Here is a 22,908-nt window from a genome sequence, read left to right on the forward strand (position 1 = left end):
ACTAACATCTGGGGGAATGTGCCAAAAGTAGGAGAGCTGTCCCACAGACTAGTTCTGATATAAATTCCTATGTCCATATTTATAATGAACTGTCCATGTAAACATGTCACGCTGTAATTTCACCTTTGCCCCAGTGGTGGTGCTGCAGATGGTTATAATGGAAAAGTTGACAGGAAGGGTCTGCAGTCACAAGACTATTTATTAATAAATAAAGTGTACTAGAAACACATCAAAGACAGCATCTGGTAAAATACTTTTAATTTGGATAATTACATTGATTTGAGGTTTAATCTGCCATACATTAGAAAAGGGGATAGTATGTACAAGTAATTGCAGTTTTAACAAGTCTAGCTTCTTGTTAAGACCTCCTTGGTCCTGAGTAACGTGATTGATTCAGTTACTGTGCTGATGACCAACATTGCATTCACTCCATTCATAACATAGTTTCTCAAGTTCAGTCCCATCTCACACCCTGGTGGGTGGAAGATGATATATATAGCACCTTTGTTTATCTGTTAAACCTTTTAACTACCAGTGTTATCCATTGCTGTCTGCTGCCAAATTGACAGCAACGTCATTCATCAAATATTCATAAATTAGTGGGAAGATATGTAATAGTGAACACAAAGCAGCAAGCAAACAGCAGTATTAATGTACAAAATGCAGGTTATATGAAAGAGGAACCCTGGGAAAGAATGTGTATTTGTCTAGTACCTTTTGAATTGCCTGATCGTGCTCTATAATCGTTACTTTTGAGTGAGGTCACTGTTATTCTGTAGGCAAAGACAGCAACCAATTTGCACACAGGAAGATCCAACATTGAACCCGGTTTAATGGTATTGGTTGAGGGAGGATGTTGGCCAGCTCACTGGGGAAAACTACTCATATCTCTTTAGATAGCTCCAGGAGATCTTTTAATCACCTGCACTGACAGAAGGGGCCTCGGTTTAATATCTCATCTGAAAGATGGTGCCTCTGACTGTGTGTTGATTGGAACAAACACAATTTGACACTGACTTGATATTGGTGTGAAACTGTTTTATTAAAGCCTTTAAGTATTTGCCCTCTATATATGTTGGGCGGCGCAGTGGTTAGCACCGCAGCCTCACAGCTCCAGCGACCCGGGTTCAATTCTGGGTACTGCCTGTGCGGAGTTTGCAAGTTCTCCCTGTGACCGCATGGGTTTCCGCCGGGTGCTCCGGTTTCCTCCCACAGCCAAAGACTTGCAGGTTGATAGGTAAATTGGCCATTGTAAATTGCCTCCAGTATAGGTAGGTGGTAGGAGAATTGAGGGAAGGTGGGGATATGGTAGGGAATTTGGGATTAATGTGGGATTAGTATAAATGGTGGTTGATGGTCAGCACAGACTTGGTGGGCCAAAGGGCCTGTTTCAGTGCTGTATCGCTCTATGACTATGTTGAATCCTTGATATAATGATTCGAGCTAAAGTGTTCTTTAGTGGTCAAGCAAATCATCCCCTTTCAGGTGGTGGTACCATCATGGTGGGGGTTACAGTCTGAGCTTGTGTTCCCATTGTGGAGCCTCACCCACTGGGAGAGCATATCAAGGATTTGGGTGCACACCCCCAGTTTGCACCTCTGCTTGTTCTGGGATGGAGACCCAGGAATTCCAGGTGTGAGCTGTCTTTTATGTCCACCTGAGAGGTAGATGGGGCCTTGGTTTAACATTTCATCTGAAAGACGGCACCTCTGACAGTGTGACGCTCCCTCAGTACTGCACGAGAAGTGTCAGCCTGGATTATGTGGTCCTGTATCTGAAGTGGGACCTTCTGACAGTGGCAAGAATGCTACCAACTGAGCCATAGCTTACATTTCTGTGACCAAAGTTTAGCTGGTGAACACTGAATTGCATTACATTAGTGATGCCAGCTGATTTAGTGCTGTGCTGTGAACAGAGACAACAAGCTAAATTTAATGTGTTAATGAAGTTAAATGAGTTTGCCAGGATCTCTCTGCTGGAGTGATATATTTACGTGGCTACAGTCGGGTATTATCTGTGTTTCAAGGTAACAAGTTAGAAGACAGCTTGGATTAATAAAAATGTTGTTTCCAAGTTTTTCCTGTCCCATCAGCTTGTTGCCTTTACCTTGTGCAATCCTGAGAGGAGGGCAGTGATTTGTTGTTTATTGCAGGTGGTGTTATAAATTCTTCATGCAGACCTGGCATCGCCCAACGCGTGTCAGAAGCTGTCCTGCTTTCAGAGTGTCAGGCACTGGCTGTTCCTCGAACTGCTGGCTGGGATCGATAGTGGAAAGCCAGAAACTGTACTTGTTGGCAAAGTAATGACATGTGCCACGGGCACCATTGCATTCCACGAATGGGGTAGTGCGGAAATCCTCCAGGCAGCTCCCAGGAGAAACCAAGGACTGACCACCACCTTCACTGCCTGCAGCTGTGTGCTGTAAAGGAAAGTACAGAGTGTTCATGCATGTAAACAGACCAATACCTTCACTTAAAAAAAGCTACGTGACTTCTGTCAACTTACAGACCCTTTACGATAGGGTTTTATCATTTGTTCATGGGATGTGGGCGTCACTGGCTAGGACAGCATTTATTACCCATCCCTAATTGCTGTTGACAAGGTGGTGGTGAGCTGCCTTCCTGAACAGTGGTGCAGTGGTTAGCACTGCAGCCTTACAGCTCCAGCCACCTGGGTTCAGTTCTGGGTACTGACTGTGTGGGGTTTGCAAGTTCTCCCTGTAACCGCGTCTGTTTCCGCCGGGTGCTCCGCTTTCCTCCCACAGCCAAAGACTTGCAGGTTGATAGGTAAATTGGCCATTGTAAATTGCCCCTAGTGTAGGTAGGTGGTAGGAGAATGGTGGGAATATGGGATTAATGTAGAATTAGTATAAATGGGTGGTTGTTGGTCGGCACAGACTCGGTGGGCTGAAGGGCCTGTTTCAGTGCTGTATGACTCTATTGGACAGTCCATGTGGGGTAGGTACACCCACAGTGCTGTTAGGAATGGGGTTCCAGCATTTTGACCCAGCATCAGTGAAGGAACGGCAATATAGTTCCAAGTCAGGATGGTGTGTGACTTGGAGGGGAACTTGCAGGTGGTGGTGTTCCCATGCATCTGCTGCCCTTGTCCTTCGAGGTGGTAGAGGTTGTAGGTTTGGAAGGTGCTGTCGAAGGAGACTTGGTATGTTGCTGCAGTGCATCTTGTAGATGGTACACACTGCTGCCACTGTGCGTCGGTGGTGGAGAGAGTGTTGATCAAGCGGGCTGCTTTGTCCTGGATGGTGTCGAGCTTCTTGAGTGTCATTGGAGCTGCACCCATCCAGGCAAGTGGAGAGTATTCTATTACACTCCTGACTTGTGCCTTGTAGATGGTAGTTAGGCTTTGGGGAGTCAGGCGGTGAGTTACTCGCTGCAAAGTCCCCAGCCTCTGACCTGCTCTTGTAGCCACAGTGTTTATATGGCTACTCCAGTTCAGTTTCTGGTCAATGGTAGCACCCAGGATGTTGATAGTGAGGGATTCAGCGATGGTAATGCCATTGAATGTCAAGGTGAGATGGTTAGATTTTCTCTTGTTTGAGATGGTCATTATCTGGCACTTGTGTGGTGCGAATGTTGCTTGTATGTTGAGCAAAGCACAACCAGTGAGCATAGTGTAAACAGAATGCCAGTCCAAGCTGGCACAGAGGAGTTCATACTGTGTATGTGATCCCAGCTCAGTCTCCTACCAGGAACAGGAAGCAGAAATGGGAATTCCTCAAATTTCTGAAACAATATCTCTGTGATCAAAGCTGCAAGGTCTGAGTGAGCAAAGTAATGCACATCTGGAAAATACATCCTAGAGAACCTTGGAGAGGATGTGGAGTTTTACTAGAATGGGCCCAGGGATGAGGGATTTCAGTTATGTGGAGAGACTGGAGAAGCTGGGATTGTTCTCCTTACAGCAGAGAAGGTTAAGGGGAGATTTAATCGAGGTGTTCAAAATTGAGAGGTTTTGATAGAGTAAATAAGCAGAAAGTGTTTCCAGTGGCAGGAGGGTCGATGACCAGAGGACACAGATTTAAGATAATCAGCAAAAAAAACAGTTGGGGACAGCAGGAGAATTTTTTTTTTTACACAGTGAGTTGTTGTGATCTGGAACGCGCTGCCTGAAAGGGCGGTGGAAGCAGATTCAATAGTAACTTTCAAAAGGGAATTGGACAAATACTTGAAGGTGAAAATTTTGCATGGCTATTGGGAAAGAGCAGGGGAAGTGGGACCAAGTGGATAGATCTTTCAAAGAGCCAGCAAAGACACGATGGGCTGAATGGCCTCCTTCTGTATCATTTTATTTTTCAACAGTGCCCGTTCCATACACTATGAATGGCCTTTACTAATCTGGAGACAGACAGTGGAAGAATTATGACGTAGTGAAATTATACTATTACCATCAGGAAAGAGTAACCAATCCACAGGCTACGCCAGCCAATGGGACACATTGGGATTGTGATGTCCTGGCTGTGAACAGCGACAGCGAGAGAGGGAGCCTCACACACGGAGCAGCGGCTGATGTACGGCTCGATATCTGCATCAGCGACCGGCATCATTGGAATGGGAGCGTTGGTAGACAACCAATAAGACTTGTCATTTCTGCTTGCGTAGTAACAAACTTCATTGATGTTACAGTACACGAAGGGGATTGTACTGAAGCGCGGCATACACGATCCAGCTAAGCCTGGGGAAAAATGAAACATCTGTAAATTAGTGCACTGGGGAAATTCTGCCAGCTTATTCATCACAACCACGGCCACATTGATGACCCCCAATACCTTATTTTACCTATTTCCATTCTGACAATTGAGCTTCCAATGTAGCAGGAACATAATTGTGTTCCTTTTCCCACCCTAATAATGGATACACTTCCACATTACTGGCCTCAGGGATAACGCACCAGTCTCTGAGTCAGAGCATCGTAGGTTCAGGGCCCTTTCCAGAGACTTGAGCACACGATCCAGGCTGACACTTGCATGCAGTACTGAGGGAGTGCTGCACTGTCGGAGGGGCAGTACTGAGGGCGTGCTGCACTGTTGGAGGGCCAGTACCGAGGGAGTGCTGCAGTGTCGGAGGGCCAATACTGAGGGAGCGCTGCACTATCGGAGGGTCAGTACTGAGGGAGCGCTGCACTGTCGGAGGGTCAGTACCGAGGGAGGGCTGTAGTGTCAGAGGATCAGTACTGAGGGGACGCTGCACCGTCGGAAGGCAGTACCGAGGGAGTGCTGCACCGTTAGAGGGTCAATACCGAGGATGTGCTGCAGCTTCGGAGGGTCAGTACCGAGGGAGTGCTGCACCGTCGGAGGGCAGTACTGAGGGAGTGTTGCACTGTTGCAAGTGGCATCATTCAGATGAGACATTAACCCAAAGCCCTGTCTGTTGATTACATTATCAGTGAGAATGGTGATTAAAAATATCTACCTACCCATAGCGCAAATTAAAAAGTGCAAAAAAATCTTAAAACTATATACAGTAACTCGAATGTGATTATTTCAGTCAAGTTTCTAATCTGTAAATCCACACTAGTGAGGGTTGAGAACATGGAGGGATTTGAAAACGATGAAAATTTTTAGACGGTGGACATTTCTTTTGCATCGTACCCAGGTCCTGGTTGTGGGCTTTTTCCTGTCCTTCTACAAATAACAGACTGTATCCGTCCCAGAGCTTGTTCATTCCCAGTGGACACGGTGGGACTTCCTGCGACTGACTGTGCTTGACCAGGAGATAACCCACACTAACACTTCGCCCTGGCATTCCCGTCATCCCTTGCATACCTGTCACTCCAGGAGCACCTGCAAAACAGGATGCCAAGAATAATTTCAGGTTAATCATTTTGGTCTGGAAAAAAAAACTCTCTTCAAAAAATATTGTTGGAATTGTGACAGGATGAATGAAAAAGCATTTATGCCCCAAATCTCTCCAACAATCTTAGCAAGATACTCATCTTCTGCATTGTGATTCTCTTCTCAATCCCGCTTTAAGACTCACATTCACACACACTCGTGCAAACACACACGTGTACACGCACATGCACACAAACAAATACATGCACACAGACGTGCACACACACACTCACGTGTGTATGCTCACACACAGACATGCACACTTGCAGGCCCGCACACACACATACCCACACAAAGGGTTTATACTCTGGAACAGAGCCAAGGGAAAGGGGGAAGGGGAGGAAACGACAAAAGAAAGTCTGTGACAGGATGGAGAGCAGGAGTGATTGAATGACAAATGGGATGATTTTGCAAGGCAAAGGGCGACGGTAATGGGACACACTGACCTCTCTCTCCTCCACTGTTACAACAAAAAGCTTAAAACTTGTTCTCTGCAAAAAATTTTTGTTGTGCAAAGCCAGCTTTCTCAATGCATGGTATTTACTAGGGAACAGGTCTACCGGATTGTACCTTCCAGGCTGCCGGACTGTACCTTCCAGCCTGCTGGACTGTACCTTCCAGCCTGCCGGACCATACCTTCCAGGTTGCCGGACCGTACCTTCCGGCCTGCCGGACCGTACCTTCCAGGCAGCCAGACCGTACCTTCCGGCCTGCCGGACTGTACCTTCCAGCCTGCCGGACTGCACCTTCCAGGCTGCTGCACAACTACACACAGTTTCGTAGGAACAGTGCCAAATACCTCTCTAATTTTTTCCAGTTCTGATGAAAGGTGACCGAGCTGAAACATTCATTCTGTTTCTCTCTCCACAGCTGCTGCCAGACCTGCTGAGCATTTCCAGTATTTTCTGTCTTTATTCCAGATTTCCAGCAGCTACAGTATTTTGCTTTCGTTTTAGAGAGAATCTGAGTCTGGCTGTAGTTCAATGGGCAGTTGTGTAACTTCAGATTGAGAACGAGAACATGGGAGGGGAGGGGAGGGGAGGGGTGTGAGGGGGGATGAAAGTCACCTTGGGTGGAGTGTGAAACAGGCTGGCATTTCACTGTCACACAGGATGAATTTCAGGCCTCTCCCCTCCCCTCCCCTCCCCTCAGTATGTGGTACAGTTGAAGGTTTTTGTACCTTGAAATCCCAATGGTCCTTGTTGACCGACTGGGCCCGGTTCACCTCTGGGGCCTATTGTACCTGAGGTGCTGGTGCGACCAGGGATCCCCGGTTTACCTCGTGGGCCTTTCGGACCTGTGTAGAAAAACACAACACTCAGCACAGAATTCAAGATCTGCTCAGACCTCCGAACTGAGACACAGCAAGGCAGAAGTGGCAACAACGGACAAAACCTATTCTCACACTCTCTCCTCCAACCTGTCTAAAATTAAGCTTTGATATTTAAAGAAAGAAAGACTTGCATTTATACAGGAGAGGCTTTTACCATCTTTTGATGTTGCAAAGTGCTTTACAGCCAACGGAGCACGTTTAAAGTGCAGTCACTGTGGCAATGGACAAAACGCAGCAGCCAATTTGCACACAGCAAGCTCCCACAAACTGCCATGGGCTAATGACCATTCATTGCTCATCCATAGTTACCCCTTGAGAAGCTGGTGAACTGCTGAAGTCCGCATGCTCCCACAGTGCTGTCGGGTAATGAGCTCCACGATGGTTGCATTGTTCTGATTGTTTTGCCCAGACATATAACAGACAGGGAACTGAAAAGATGTTTGCATTCTCACCTACATCCCCAGGAATTCCCTTTGGACCCGGATCCCCTGGAAATCCACGATGTCCGGGACCTCCGGGGAGACCATGAGATCCCTGCGGAGCGAAGAATCGTTGAGGAGGAGGGGCTGGTCCCCGTGGACCTGGGAATCCAAGTAAACCTGTAATCCAATCATATCAAAGACGGATTACTCAACAAACATCTATCACATCCAATGCACACTGAGCTTCCTCCCTCCTATTCCACCTCCCTCCTAGTTGGTGCTATCTGTAAATTTGACCACAGCACTTTGAGTGCAAGTCTTTGCTATAAATCAGAAACAGCAGCAGGTCCCAACACTGAGCCACTCAGCATTTTCAGCCACTCTGATACAACTACTTGTTTTCTACCCTTTAGCCAGAGTCTTATCCACTCCCAGGGTTTTCTCTGCAGTGTCATCACTCTGACTGTAATAGCCTTTCATGTGGAACTTTATCAAATGCCTTCTGGATGTCTAGATGTCTATGTACTGTACAGCTTCCACAGCCTTTGTGGGTTGTAGCTTCCATAAGGATCTGGATCAGACAACAATTTCTGAAACCTACGGGATGCCAACTTGGGATTTGGAAGCAGGAGCTTGTTGGAGAAAGAATAGAATACAGAAATAGCCAGAGGCAATTCAGCCCCTGTTCTACCAAGAGTTGAAGTGTTGCCCAATTTAAAGGCCCGTGGCCTGAATGATTTGAGTGTGTGATACATTTTCAGGTGTAACCATTCAGCTTTGCACCCCAGGAGTTAGCCCATTGAGAAAGTAAATCGGAATTTCCTCTGGCTCTCCCAACCATTATCCTCATTAAATTGTGTACAGTATGTGCTGGAATTTCCGATACATGTCTATAATGGATAAGAAAATCAGCCAAGAGTACAAAGCAAAGAATTGCCCCTTTGATTCCATGACAGAGAGATAATTACACCAGTAGTGTCTACTGAGAGAAGGAGAGAGTGATTGATTGATCCCACACTGCTGGCGAGGGATCGCGAGAAAGAGAGAAACAGTTGAGAATTCAGTGAAGACCCTGAATTTTTCTGGCCACTCCAGTGGGTATTGCTGCAAGTTAAAGGAAATGGGACTGCTGCAATTGGAGGAAAATGCATCCTGGGTTAGGTAATTAAATGACAGTTGTAAATTCTGTCACATCTACAAAGTTACCCCAGGAATGGGACAGTTCCCTCGCATCCCTTTGAGCACCGTCTGAATTTACTTGATGCAGTGTCAGCAGAAGCTCAGTACCAGCTGTAATCAGGAGTGTGAGAGATGAACTGACTCAGTATATATCAGAAAGAGAACACAATTAACTTACCAGCTATGCCGACTGAACCTTTCACTCCAGGAGCTCCCTGATCTCCTTGTGGTCCTTTTCTCCCAGGGTAACCCATCATACCCTGCTCACCTTTTTGACCTTTCAATATATATATAAATAATAATCGGTTACAAATACTTTGAGGATAGAGTAGAACAAAGCTGAGTTAACAGATCTGAGGTATCAACACCAAATTTACTGAAAAACCAGAGGTTAAATCAATCAATTCCAGATGCCCAGTGAGAAGCCTTACGTTGAGGGAATACTGGGTTAGAAAATCAGCAAGGCCCCATCTCTGACCCCATGTTGACCCTTGAACTTGGCTCCTTTCTGGCAGAATATGGAGGTGAAATTGGATTTGGGTCGGACACAAAACAGGGGGAGTTGCATTTACAACCTATTAATCCAGACGCCCAACATTCAGGTTTATTGAAGACAATGGAACTGAATATGGAGTAGGGACGTACAACAGGCGACCAATGAGACACCAGCTGCCCGAGTCCAATAGGCCCCAGTGTCTTGCAAACACTTCATTTCCCTGTGTTTCAATAAAGACCTTAATTTAATATTTAGTTTTGTATAATTTCCCCACAAAACAGCATCAATCTATTTTGAAATTATCTGAGATATCAGACTTGCCTTTAAATCCGGGAATGCCATTGATGCCTGGAAGACCAGGAGCTCCCTTATCACCACTGATTCCCAGGGGTCCGGGGAATCCAGCTTGGCCAGCACCTCCTGTTTCACCCTTGCTTCCAGCTTGGCCCCATCTGCCAGGTGGACCTGGTTGGCCTGGATAACCTGGAAGATAGTCCAGTATAGTGATCTTCGTTGCCTTACCAGTGCAGTCATCATTCACACAAACTCTGTCAAAATGTTGTGCTTTTGAGTCACTCCAGAGTCTTGAACACACACGTTAAGCAGGCATCCTGATGCCAGTAAATGCAGACTGTCTACCCCGGCAGCTTCCCAATACATAAAGCAAGCAGATGAGGCTTCTGGACAAGTCACGGTCACTCAGTGAGACTCCCGACAAATCGTGGTCACTCAGAGAACCAACCCAACCACTGATAGTGAGATATAATGAGATATAATTTACCTTGCGGACCATTGTGTCCTCTTGGCCCAGGATCACCCACTTTTCCTGGTTTGTTTGATGGTATCACGGGTCCTGGGTCACCAGGAGTTCCAATTGCACCAATAGGACCTGGTTCACCTACAGTAAATGATAAAACGTTAGTGAGCATTTGCAGGGGTTTTAGTGAGTCTTATCTGGATATATCCAACAAGTGTCAGTTTTACACAGCATCAAACACAATTTCTGCTGAATGTAAGGTCAAAGTTACAGTGACAGAGCTAAGAATCATCAGATCATATGGCACCTAAACACATGAAGAGTTGAGCTATTTTAACCAACACTCACCTAACTCGCCCCTGGGTCCAGCATTCCCCGACAGCCCATGTTCCCCAGGTTTGGTGCTTGGTATTCCTCGCTCCCCTTTCTCACCTGGGCTACCAGGTTGACCTTGAGGACCTTCCCCACTTAAACCTGTCAGTGAAAGAACAACAATACACGTTACAATCATCGTTTGATGTTAATTGTCCTGAGCTGCTCTGTCTTCAGAGGCAGATGGACACAGGTTTAAGCTTCAGCCCATAATCTCAGGCTGACACTTCAGTGCTGTACCGAGGGAGTGCAGCATTGTTGGAGGTGATGCCAAAGCAAGGCTCTCTTTCCCATAATTGAACAGAAACAATCCCGTGGCACTTTTCATAGAATCACCTAATCATAGAGGTCCATGCACACCACATCAACCATATAACCCTCAGCAACTCTCTCTGTTACCTCATTAAAAAAAAACTCAATCAAGTTAATTAAACATTATTTGCCTTTAACAAATCTATCCTGGCTTTCCTTAATCAATCCACATTTGTCCAAATGACTGTTAATTTTGTCCCAGATTATTGTTTCTAAAAGCTTTCCTGGAACCAAAGTTAAACTGAAGAAGAAGAACAATTAGATTTTTTAGGAGGTTTCATGGGGATAAGAGGAGCAGAAATTCCCAGTCCTCCCTACATGCTGGACCCCCGGACCCCCTGCAGAACCTACCTCAAGCTAGCCCCCAACCGTGACCCCATTCCTGCTGACCGTGACTCCATTCCTGCCAACCGTGACCCCATTCCTGCCAACCGTGACTCCATTCCTGCTGACCGTGACCCCATTCCTGCTGACCGTGACCCCATTCCTGCCAACCGTGACCCCATTCCTGCTGACCGTGACCCCATTCCTGCCAACCGTGACCCCATTCCTGCCGACCGTGACCCCATTCCTGCCCACCGTGACCCCATTCCTGCCCACCGTGACCCCATTCCTGCTGACCGTGACCCCATTCCTGCCCACCGTGACCCCATTCCTGCTGACCGTGACCCCATTCCTGCCCACCGTGACCCCATTCCTGCCCACCGTGACCCCATTCCTGCTGACCATGATTTAATTCCTCGCTGGAAGCTGTCTGGCTGACATTTTTGAAGTTTTGAGCTTTGCTGGTGCTGGTGCTACGGAGCTGAATTTTGCGGCCTATGTGTTTTCAGTCCTGGCACTGAACGTCACTGGACCTTGATCTGAGCTCCCGAGGGTGGGGAGTGTAGGTTGGGGGGGTGGATGGTTAGGGTTTGGTGAAGTTCCACTCCAGGATTGTGAAGTAATCCGAATGACATAATAATCATCAACGACAACAGAGATGGGAAGTGAAAAGGCCATGGAGAGATTTGGAAACAAGGATGAGAAGTTTAAAATGGAGATGTTGCTTGACCTGGAGCCAGTGTAGGTCAGCGAGCACAGGGGTGATCGGGAGAACGGGACTTGGTGCAAGTTAAGACTTGGGCAGCTGAATCTTGGATGACCTCAAGTTTCTGGAGGGTGGAATGTGGGAGACCAGCCAGGAGTGAGTTGCAATAGTCAAGTCTAGAGGTAACAAAGGCATGAATGATACACAAATTATTTGATGTAATTAGAATTTATAAACTCGCTCCCGTCATTCGTACCGATTGAGAAACTAATCAGAGAAAAATCTGGACTGTACCTGGGGATCCTGGGAAACCTTTATTTCCTTTTAACCCATTTAAACCGGGAAGACCATCAGAACCTCGCAAACCTGTCAAAAAATTCAAAATTCAAACTTACCAACATTAAAATACAGAATCCTAAAGTTTCATTGATTTACACTGAAAATCATCTAAGTGTTAAAAATCTCCTCACGGGGGTAAGATCAATATATTGATCAGTGAAAGCAGGTTTGCTTTTGAGTGACATCCTGATCGAGAACTTACCCCCGATCAGAAAATCTTGCAGAGAGATCAATGAGTTTCAAGGAGGGATGTGCAACTTTTCGGAGATGTAGGACAGACCCCAGTGTCACAGCCAGTGTGAGTAGCAGGTGGGAGGGGATTACACAACATCCCCATTGATGAAAGCTCTGAGCCCCCCACCATTCATCAGGAAATGACCACTCCCAATGTTTAGGGGAAGGTTTGGGCCTATGATTCCCAGAGCTCTCCACCAGTTGGATTTTCCACATCTCATGTCCGGTTCTGTTGTAGAATCATTGATAGAGATTGATTGCTGTGATTGGTCAATAACTCCATTATTGATTCACGGCACTAACAGGAGGATAGAAGATGATCTCAGTGGACATTGGTCTGTTTCAGTCTCACAATTCCACTGTTCCCCACATGCTAAAATTCAGATAGCTCAAGCACAAAGCACTGGAATGCAATGTCCACAAAATACAGGCTATCCATGAATAAATAAACCAATCCAACCTCCCAGGACTCTTCTCGGAAGCAGGAACCATCAGAAACTTTAGATTCCCCTCTTTAAACCTTCGGGGTTGGGACCATTATCAAAGGCCGATTGGTGATGGGTTGAAAGATGACTAATCTGTGAGCAGCCAGTGCCCGTCCTCAAGGCCTGGGAAGTTAATAAAAGGCAGAGATGGAGTTGGAAGGAGCTGTGTGAACAGTCGGTGCAAGAGTACAAGGGGGATGTACAGCAGATGTAAAGGAGCGGGCCGGGTTGGATCTGGCCTGCGGGATGTAAGGGAACTGTCCGGGTTGGATCTGGCCTGGGGGATGTAAGGGAACTGTCTGGGTTGGATCTGGCCTGGGGGATGTAAGGGAACTGTTCGGGTTGGATCTGGCCTGGGGGATGTAAGGGAACTGTCCGGGTTGGATCTGGCCTGGGGGATGTAAGGGAACTGTCCGGGTTGGATCTGGCCTGGGGGATGTAAGGGAACTGTCCGGGTTGGATCTGGCCTGGGGGATGTAAGGGAACTGTCCGGGTTGGATCTGGCCTGGGGGATGTAAGGGAACTGTCCGGGTTGGATCTGGCCTGGGGGATGTAAGGGAACTGTCCAGGTTGGATCTGGCCTGGGGGATGTAAGGGAACTGTCCGGGTTGGATCTGGCCTGCGGGATGTAAGGGAACTGTCCGGGTTGGATCTGGCCTGGGGGATGTAAGGGAACTGTCCGGGTTGGATCTGGCCTGCGGGATGTAAGGGAACTGTCCGGGTTGGATCTGGCCTGGGGGATGTAAGGGAACTGTCCGGGTTGGATCTGGCCTGGGGGATGTAAGGGAACTGTCCGGGTTGGATCTGGCCTGGGGGATGTAAGGGAACTGTCCGGGTTGGATCTGGCCTGGGGGATGTAAGGGAACTGTCCGGGTTGGATCTGGCCTGGGGGATGTAAGGGAACTGTCCGGGTTGGATCTGGCCTGCGGGATGTAAGGGAACTGTCCGGGTTGGATCTGGCCTGGGGGATGTAAGGGAACTGTCCGGGTTGGATCTGGCCTGGGGGATGTAAGGGAACTGTCCGGGTTGGATCTGGCCTGGGGGATGTAAGGGAACTGTCCGGGTTGGATCTGGCCTGGGGGATGTAAGGGAACTGTCCGGGTTGGATCTGGCCTGGGGGATGTAAGGGAACTGTCCGGGTTGGATCTGGCCTGGGGGATGTAAGGGAACTGTCCGGGTTGGATCTGGCCTGGGGGATGTAAGGGAACTGTCCGGGTTGGATCTGGCCTGGGGGATGTAAGGGAACTGTCCGGGTTGGATCTGGCCTGCGGGATGTAAGGGAACTGTCCGGGTTGGATCTGGCCTGGGGGATGTAAGGGAACTGTCCGGGTTGGATCTGGCCTGGGGGATGTAAGGGAACTGTCCGGGTTGGATCTGGCCTGGGGGATGTAAGGGAACTGTCCGGGTTGGATCTGGCCTGCGGGATGTAAGGGAACTGTCCGGGTTGGATCTGGCCTGGGGGATGTAAGGGAACTGTCCGGGTTGGATCTGGCCTGGGGGATGTAAGGGAACTGTCCGGGTTGGATCTGGCCTGGGGGATGTAAGGGAACTGTCCGGGTTGGATCTGGCCTGCGGGATGTAAGGGAACTGTCCGGGTTGGATCTGGCCTGGGGGATGTAAGGGAACTGTCCGGGTTGGATCTGGCCTGGGGGATGTAAGGGAACTGTCCGGGTTGGATCTGGCCTGGGGGATGCTTTTTGATTTACAATAATAACTGGGATCTGTTCTCAGATGCCCCAGTCTGAAGAGCCCAGTTCAACCTCCAGGTTTCACTGCAGCAAAGGCCACAACAATAACTTGTATATACTTAGCGCCTTTAACATTGTAAAACATTCCAAAAGGTCTTCATAGGAATGACTATTAGACAAAATATGACACTGAACTACATAAGGAGATATTAGGACAGGTTAGCAAAAGCTTGGTCAAAGAGGTAGGTTTTAAGGAGTTATTTAAAGGAGGAGAGAGAGATAGAGAGACGGAGAGGTTTACAGAGGGAATTCCAGAGCTTAGGGCCTAGGCAGCTGAAGGCACGGCCGCCAATGATGGAGGGATGGAAATTGTGGATGCATAAGAGGCCGGAATTGGAGGAGCACAGAGATCTCGGAGGGTTGTAGGGCAAGTCGAGGAAACAGAGATAGAGAGGGGAGAGGCCTTGGTGGGATTTGAACTTGAGACTCGCAGGAAAGTGATACAGGAGCATTTTGATGTCATTCTAGTGCTGTTGACCTACAGCGCCTGTTTCTGACCCATGCTTTCTCCACATTCTCTGTGGGGGTAATCCCTGCAAGCACAAGGTGGGTGGTGACCTGGTGTAACGGATTCTTCATTCCCCATTTTCTGCTGCTTTGTACTTGGAAAATCAATGCAGAATAAATCAGTTTGAAACCAATCCCGAGTGAAATCAATGCAGGGACAGAGGCAGACTACAACAGCCCAGTGAAAAGCAGCTTAACTCAATTGTGGGGCTGCATTGATTTTCTGACTTTAGTGAATGGAAACTCCTGACACCAACATATTCTTGGCAATAATGGTCCAAAAATGGCCCCAGTTACACCGGGAACTCTGATCACTGCCATCCTTTAAGGAACCTTCCACTGGATAGCTGTAGTGGCCACTTGCTTTGGCTGGCCCTTGTACTATACAGATCTGGAACCTGTGACATGCCAGGACTGTGATTGCAATTCTGAGGGATAAATGAATGGACTGTGGGCCGTACATAGTCCAGTCAGAGGGTCATGGGGGGAATTTTATGCTCTCCCCTACGGCGGGTTTGGAGGTGGGGAGAGCATATAATTGGGTGGGATAGAGGCAGTGGGTGGGATAGAGGCAGTGGGTGGGATAGAGGCAGTGGGGTCCCTGCCACCTTCCCGCCTCTGCCGAAATTAAGTCTGGGGCAGGAAAGCCTGTGAACGGCCTTCCCACTCCGCTGCCAATTGAGGCCCTTAACTGGGCAATTAATACCCACCGCAATTAGCCGAGTGGTAGGTGTGCCTGTCACTGCACGGGAAGCAATGCAAGGAAAACCATTGCTTGCTGGCTCCGGTGGGGAGGGGCGGGGGGGGGGCTCCCTCGTTAAAAGGCATAGTACCTGAATGAGAGACCCAGCATCGGGATGGGGGGGTTGCCCACTGAGAGCCACCCCCTTGCTGCTGACCCCGCAAACCCCCTCCCCCGCAAACCACATCCCACGAGACCCCTCCTGCCCTGACCTACCTGAGGCCTGAGTCCAACGACACTCCTGGGCCTTGGGTAGGTGCTCCACTGCCTCTGAGGTGGCGCTGCTCAGTTAAAGAGCTACCGGCCTCTGATTGGCTGGCAGCCCTCAGAGGGCAGGACTTCTGTCATCAGGGTCCTTGATCCCATGGAAGGCTTGCTGCTGTCCAGTTAAGTGCCAAATTGCCACTGGATTCAGCAGGCCTCCCACAGATGGGGTGATGCAGGGTTCTTGGCAACGCTTTCGCTGGAGGTTGAGACCCCCATTGCCTGGATAAAATCCTGGCCACTGAGTCATTTACTGCACAGAAGGAGGCCATTTGGCCCATCGAGTCCATGCCAGCTCTCCACGGAGCTATGCTGTCAGTCCCACTCCCCGGCTCGATCCCCGTGGCCCTGCAAGTTTATTTCTTTCAAGTGCCCATCCAATTTCCTTTTGAAGTCATTGATCATCTCTGCCTCCACCACCCTCGTGGGCAGTGAGTTCCAGGTCATTACCACTCACTGTGTAAAAAAGTTCTTCCTCATATTCCCCCTGCATCTCTTACCCAAAATCTTCAATCTGTGTCCCCTAGTCCTTGTACCATTAGTTATTGGGAACAGTTTTTCTTTGTCTAACATATCTAAACCTGTCATAATCTTGTACATTTCTATCAAATCTCCCCTCAATCTCCTTTATTCTAAGGAGAACAAACCCAGTTTTTCCAACCTAACCTTGTAACTAAAATCCCCCATCCCTGGAACCATTCTGGTAAATCTCCTCTGCACCCTCTCAAGGACCTTCACATCCTTCCTGAAGAGTGGTGATCAGAACTGGATGCAATACTCCAGTTGGGGCCTAACCAGAGCTTTATAAATGTTCAGCATAACTTCCCTGCTTTTGTACTCAATGCTTCCAAGTCATTAAAAAGGAAAATGTTAAAATGATCTTTGTGGGGCCAGGAGATCAGATCAGCCATGATCTTGTTGAATGGCGGAACAGGCTCAAGGGGCCGAGTGGCCTACTCCTACTCCGAATTCGTATGTACATATGTTCGTAAGTGGGATTAGTCCATGAGCTTCACAACAACAATCTGCTTGTTCGGTACAACTCACAGTTTCACAGACTGGGCTTCTATTCCCTCAAGTATAGAAGTTTAAGGGATGATCTAATCGAGGTGTTTCAGATGATTAAAGGAGTTGATAAGGTCGATAGAGAGAAACTATTTCCTCTGGTGGGGGGAGTTCAGAACAAGGGGGCAGAACCTTAAAATTAGAGCCAGGCCGTTCAGGGGTGATGTCAGAAAGCACTTCTTCACACAAAGGGAGTGGAAATCTGGAACTCTGTCCCCAAAAAGGCTGTTGAGGCTGAGGGTCAATTGATAATTTCATAATTGAGATTGATAAATTTTTGTTGGGTGAGGGGATTAAAGGATATGGAGTAAAGGCCAGTAAATGGATTTAAGGTCTAGGCCAACCATGATCTAATAGAATGAGGGAACAGGCTGGAGGGGCTGAATGGCCTCCTCCTGTTCCTGTGTAACAGGCTGGAGGGGCTGAATGGCCTCCTCCTGTTCCTGTGTAACAGGCTGGAGGGGCTGAATGGCCTCCTCCTGTTCCTGTGACACAGGCTGGAGGGGCTGAATGGCCTCCTCCTGTTCCTGTGTGACTCGTGGTATCAGAGAGTCTGTGTGCAGGAGTGGTCAGCGGTTCTGAGTGTCCAGAGACCTCAGCAGCAGAGTTACTGCTTAACAGTAACAGTGAACCCCGTGACATTTGGCAATCCCACTGAAATTTAACCGGTTGTATAAGTTAAAGTGTAACTTTTTTACAGGATCAGAATTCCGAAGAAGGGTCACTGACCCGAAACGTGAACTCTGCTTCTCTTTCCACAGATGCTGCCAGACCTGCTGAGTGGTTCCAGCATTTCTTGTTTTTATTTCAGAATTCCTTACGCTGGCTGAGCAAAGACAGCTTGATCTGCCAATAACTGACCTGGTGAGAAACTTTCGAGAAAGATGGCCCTTGTCCAGGAATAATTTTGACTAGAACTAAAAATGCTGATTACAAATAATTCTTCAATTATAAGCGATCAGTCTGGGGGCTCGATCTTCTGATTCAGCATAGTGAGTGCAGTTTTCAAGCTTGGAACACATGGGAATATTGGAAATTGCTGCATTTGATCTGCAGTCACTCAGTTTACTCTCCAATTAAAATGAACGCAACTGACTAGATAGTGAGAAACCGTTTCCACTGGCAGGAGGGTCGGTAACCAGAGGGACACAGATTTAAGGAAATTGGCAAAAGAATCAGAGAGGGAGATGAGCAGAATTTCTTTTACACAGTGAGTTGTTGTGAACTGGAATGCGCTGCCTGAAAGGGCGGTGGAAGCAGATTCAATAGTAACTTTCAAAAGGCAAATGGATAACGAGTTGAAAAGGAAAATCTTGCAGGGTTTTGGGGAAATAGCAGAGGAGTGGGGACTAATTGGATAGCTTTTTCAAAGAGCCAGCACTGACACAACGGGCTGAATGGCCTCATTCTGTGCTGGATGAGTCTATTAGAATAATTGGATGGACTGTTAATCGAGTTTGCTGAACATTACACCTGATAATTCCCTTACCACTCCTCCCCTTTCAAGCTTTGTGTAGGGAATGCTGAATCAGAAAAGTCTACCCAGGAGCTGTTGTTTGAGCTGTTAAAACAGCAAAGAGTAAAGATAAGCATTACATCACTATCTGCCTGACTGAGCACGTATGGAGTCGGTTCTGAAAGCCAGCATGATGTCACCACTGGGATACCTCCAGGGATCTTCACAAAGTGCATGTTCTTTAAAGGAAAACGAAACTCAGCTCTGAATTTAACAACAATAACTTTGCGAGTTTGAGGGTAAATGCTGTGAAACTGTTCACTGTGTGGAGTCTTGTTGGACAGGAGCAAGAGATTGGAGAATTCTCCAGGTGAACCTGCACACTCCATTTCTGCTGCTTTTCCAGCCAATAATCTCAAAGGAAAATTGTGAGTTTTGTTTTATTCATTTCCGGGATGTGGACAACCTTTATCACCCATTCCTGATCGATTGTCTTGTTCGGCCACTTCTGGGAGCAGATAAGAGTCAAGCACATTAGTGTGGGTCTGAAGTCACATATAGAGCCAGACTGGTTAAAGACTGCAGGTTTCCCTCCCTAAAGGACATTAGTGAACCGGATGGTTTTTACGACAATCCAACAATTTCACGGTCACTTTTACTGAGACCAGCTTTTTATTTCCATAATTTTAAAAGCTGAATTAAAGTTCTAAAGCTGCCCCATTGGGGTTTGAACTCCTGTTCTCTGGATTACTGATGCAGTCACAGATACCGCTACACTGCTGTACCTGTGCTGGCTCTCTAAACTGCTCTTTTAGTATTCATTCATGGGATGTGGGCATCGCTGGCCAGGCCAGTATTTATTGCCCATCCCTAATTGCCCTTGAGAAGGTGGTGGTGAGCTGCCTTCTTGAGCTGCTGCAGTCCTTGGGATGTAGGTACACCCACAGTGCTGTTAGGAAGGGAGTTCCAGGATTTTGACCCAGCAACAGTGAAGGAATGGTGATATAGTTCCAAGTCAGGATGGTGTGTGACCTTGAGGGGAACTTGCAGGTGGTGGTGTTCCCATGCATCTGCTGCCCTTGTCTTTCTAGTTGGTAGAGGTCGTGGGTTTGGAAGGTGCTGTCGAAGGAGCCTTGGTGAGGCTGCTTCAGTATCTGAGGAGTCGTGAATGGTGCTGAACATTGTGCATTCATCAGTGAACATCCCCACTTCTGACCTAATGATTGAAGGAAGGTCATTGATGAAGCAGCTGAAGATGGTTGGGCCTAAGACACTACCCTGAGGAACTCCTGCAGTGATGTCCTGGAGCTCAGATGATTGACCTCTAACAACCACAACCATCTTCCTTTGTGCTAGGTATGACTCCAACCATCAAGTGAGTCTCTGCACTGGATCAAGATTCACCCCTGTGATTCCATTACTAATATTAGGGTAAACTTTCAGATTGTGCCTTCCCGATGCGCATTCCACACGATGGGAATAACAAACAAGAAATCGTGGCCACACTGCTCACTCCAATTCACCAAACAAACCATTAAAGCTGGATGTTGCATAATTTACTCCCACACATTCTCTTCAGCATGCTCTATATCAGGCAGCTGTGATAGTAGCCACGCCTCTGTGTACTCCTTTACCTTTATTCCCTTGATATCCGGGAAATCCCATGTACCCCGGTTGACCAGCAGGACCGTCAGGGCCTCGTGTTCCTCTGTCACCTGTTATTCCAGGAAATCCAGTGGAGCCTGTGGAAAAGAGAATCCAAAAATCACTCCCATCCTGAAAGGTGCCAGGAGCCAATGCAGGGAATTGTTCTTTGACAGAAGCACTAATGGGTGATAGCAATTCGCCCGCTGGTTTCACAGCCGGTCTGAGGTTATAGAAAGATGGAAAACCAATCGTCTTTCTCTGTGTTCCCTACATCACAACAGTGGCTACATTTCCAAAGTAATTCATGGTTCACTGGGGACACTTTGAGGCCATGAAAGACGCTATGGAAATGCAGATTCTATCTTCGCGTAAACCCTCGACCAGTACTGAACAAATTTGCTTCTTAAAATTCTGGTAATATTGGAGGATGGGGAAGTGTGGAGAGAAGGGGAGGGCGGAAGGGGGGAGGGGTGGTGGGGAGGACGGAGAGCAGGGGGAGGGGTGATGAGGAGGACAGAGAGCAGGGAGAGAGGTGATGGGGGAGGGGTGATGGGGAGGATGGAGAGCAGGGAGAGGGGTGATGGGGAGGACGGAGAGCAGGGAGAGGGGTGGTGGGGAGGACGGAGAGCAGGGAGAGGGGTGATGGGGGAGGGCTGATGAGGAGGACGGAGAGCAGGGAGAGGGGTGATGGGGAGGACGGAGAGCAGGGGGAGGGGTGATGGGGAGGACGGAGAGCAGGGAGAGGGGTGATGGGGAGGACAGAGAACAGGGGGAGGGGTGATGGGGAGGACGGAGAGCAGGGAGAGGGGTGATGGGGAGGACGGAGAGCAGGGAGAGGGGTGATGGGGAGGACAGAGAGCAGGGGGCGGTGTGATGGGGAGGACGGAGAGCAGGGGGAGGGGTGATGGGGAGGACGGAGAGCAGGGAGAGGGGTGGTGGGGAGGACGGAGAGCAGGGAGGGGGGTGATGGGGAGGACGGAGAGCAGGGGGAGGGGTGATGGGGAGGACGGAGAGCAGGGAGAGGGGTGGTGGGGAGGACGGAGAGCAGGGAGAGGGGTGATGGGGAGGACGGAGAGCAGGGGGAGGGGTGATGGGGAGGACGGAGAGCAGGGAGAGGGGTGGTGGGGAGGACGGAGAGCAGGGAGAGGGGTGATGGGGAGGATGGAGAGCAGGGGGAGGGGTGATGGGGAGGACGGAGAGCAGGGAGAGGGGTGATGGGGAGGACAGAGAGCAGGGGGAGGGGTGATGGGGAGGACGGAGAGCAGGGAGAGGGGTGATGGGGAGGATGGAGAGCAGGGAGAGGGGTGATGGGGAGGACGGAGAGCAGGGGGCGGGGTGATGGGGAGGATGGAGAGCAGGGAGAAGGGTGATGGGGAGGACGGAGAGCAGGGGGAGGGGTGATGGGGAGGACGGAGAGCAGGGGGCGGGGTGATGGGGAGGATGGAGAGCAGGGAGAGGGGTGATGGGGAGGACGGAGTGCAGGGGGAGGGGTGATGAGGAGGACGGAGAGCAGGGAGAGGGGTGATGGGGGAGGGGTGATGGGGAGGACGGAGAGCAGGGGGAGCGGTGATAGGGGAGGGGAGTGTGGAGAGCGAGGGAGGGGTGATGGTGGGGTTTGCATTGCATTTTCTGCATGTTACAGCCCCAGCCCAGAAACAGAGGTCCAATGTAATTCACTGTCTGGAAAGAGAGGAGGTGAGGCTGCTGAATGTGGAAATGTGATTCAAAGGCAGAGATAAATCAGCGACATTAATCTCTCTGCACATGGGTCAGAATATTAAAGACTGTATTCAGCGCAGAGAGAAGTCACCCTGATTCCTTCGCCATTGATGGCTTGTTAGCTGTCACTGAGATGATGGCCGAAGGGCCTGTTTCTGTGCTGTATAACTCCATGGATGTGAGCAATGGACATTGCTGATTAACTTCAGGAGGCTCCACTTCACCTAGAGAGTGACCAACACTTGGATGGAATGAAGACCCAAACTCTGGAGCCGTCAGGGGAGGCGGGTGGCGGATTGTTCTGGATGGATGAATTAAAATGAACCAAGTGGTCTTTCTCATCCCTCAGTATCTCGTGTTCTTGTAAAGACAGGTGACCGTGTTATACATGTAAGTCAAGGAGGAATAGCTAACACTAGAGTGGACAGTGGGAACCCAAGGGTTAACCCATGGAGATACAAGGTAGGGTACTTACCCTGTTGACCTGAGAGTCCAGGATCACCTGGTGCTCCTTTCATCCCCTCAATGCCGGGATCTCCTGGTTGCCCAGGTTTACCTGGTATCCCTGGAAGACCTGGTTTTCCTGTAATGTAACACACAGCGTCAATATACAACATTGCAAAAACACAGACACCGTCCGTTTCTGTTACGGCAGTGACAGGCCGCTTACCTTTGAGCCCCTGTTGACCAGTTTCACCCTTGTATCCTGATTGTCCCGGCAGGTTCATTCTTTCCCCTGGTTCCCCTGTCATTAAAGAGTGAAACCCTTTACATTCCACAGTCAAGTTACGCAGTGTAGAGAGTAACACACACTCATTACCATGCTATTACCATACTCATTAGCTTGCAACTCATCTTCAAACACTCCCCAAGTTAAGGGTCTTTTTTTTAATTTGTTCTAGGAGCAGGGCGAGGCCATTCAGCCCTTGGAGCCTGTTCTGCCATTCAAT

The 22,908-nt window shown here is 48.8% G+C and overlaps 1 protein-coding gene across 2 annotated transcripts in view; it reads right to left on the bottom strand.

Moving 5' to 3' along the window:
* Positions 1-241: 241 nt before the first annotated feature.
* LOC137371492 (collagen alpha-2(IV) chain-like) overlaps positions 242-22,908 on the bottom strand; it is a 288,991-nt gene continuing 266,324 nt past the window's right edge. For both annotated transcript variants that reach the window (XM_068034179.1, XM_068034180.1), the window contains exons 36-48: positions 22,629-22,703; positions 22,434-22,541; positions 20,227-20,334; positions 12,047-12,118; positions 10,387-10,512; positions 10,063-10,179; positions 9,603-9,764; positions 8,964-9,062; positions 7,637-7,783; positions 7,032-7,148; positions 5,609-5,800; positions 4,406-4,692; positions 242-2,419 (exon numbers count right to left, since the gene is read on the bottom strand). In XM_068034179.1, the coding sequence (XP_067890280.1) occupies positions 2,159-2,419; positions 4,406-4,692; positions 5,609-5,800; positions 7,032-7,148; positions 7,637-7,783; positions 8,964-9,062; positions 9,603-9,764; positions 10,063-10,179; positions 10,387-10,512; positions 12,047-12,118; positions 20,227-20,334; positions 22,434-22,541; positions 22,629-22,703 (1,871 nt within the window). In that variant the 3' untranslated portion in view covers positions 242-2,158. The remainder of the gene's footprint in view (positions 2,420-4,405; positions 4,693-5,608; positions 5,801-7,031; positions 7,149-7,636; positions 7,784-8,963; positions 9,063-9,602; positions 9,765-10,062; positions 10,180-10,386; positions 10,513-12,046; positions 12,119-20,226; positions 20,335-22,433; positions 22,542-22,628; positions 22,704-22,908) is intronic.

Source organism: Heterodontus francisci, chromosome 6, assembly GCF_036365525.1.
Source record: "Heterodontus francisci isolate sHetFra1 chromosome 6, sHetFra1.hap1, whole genome shotgun sequence".
Taxonomy (NCBI): Eukaryota; Metazoa; Chordata; class Chondrichthyes; order Heterodontiformes; family Heterodontidae; genus Heterodontus; species Heterodontus francisci.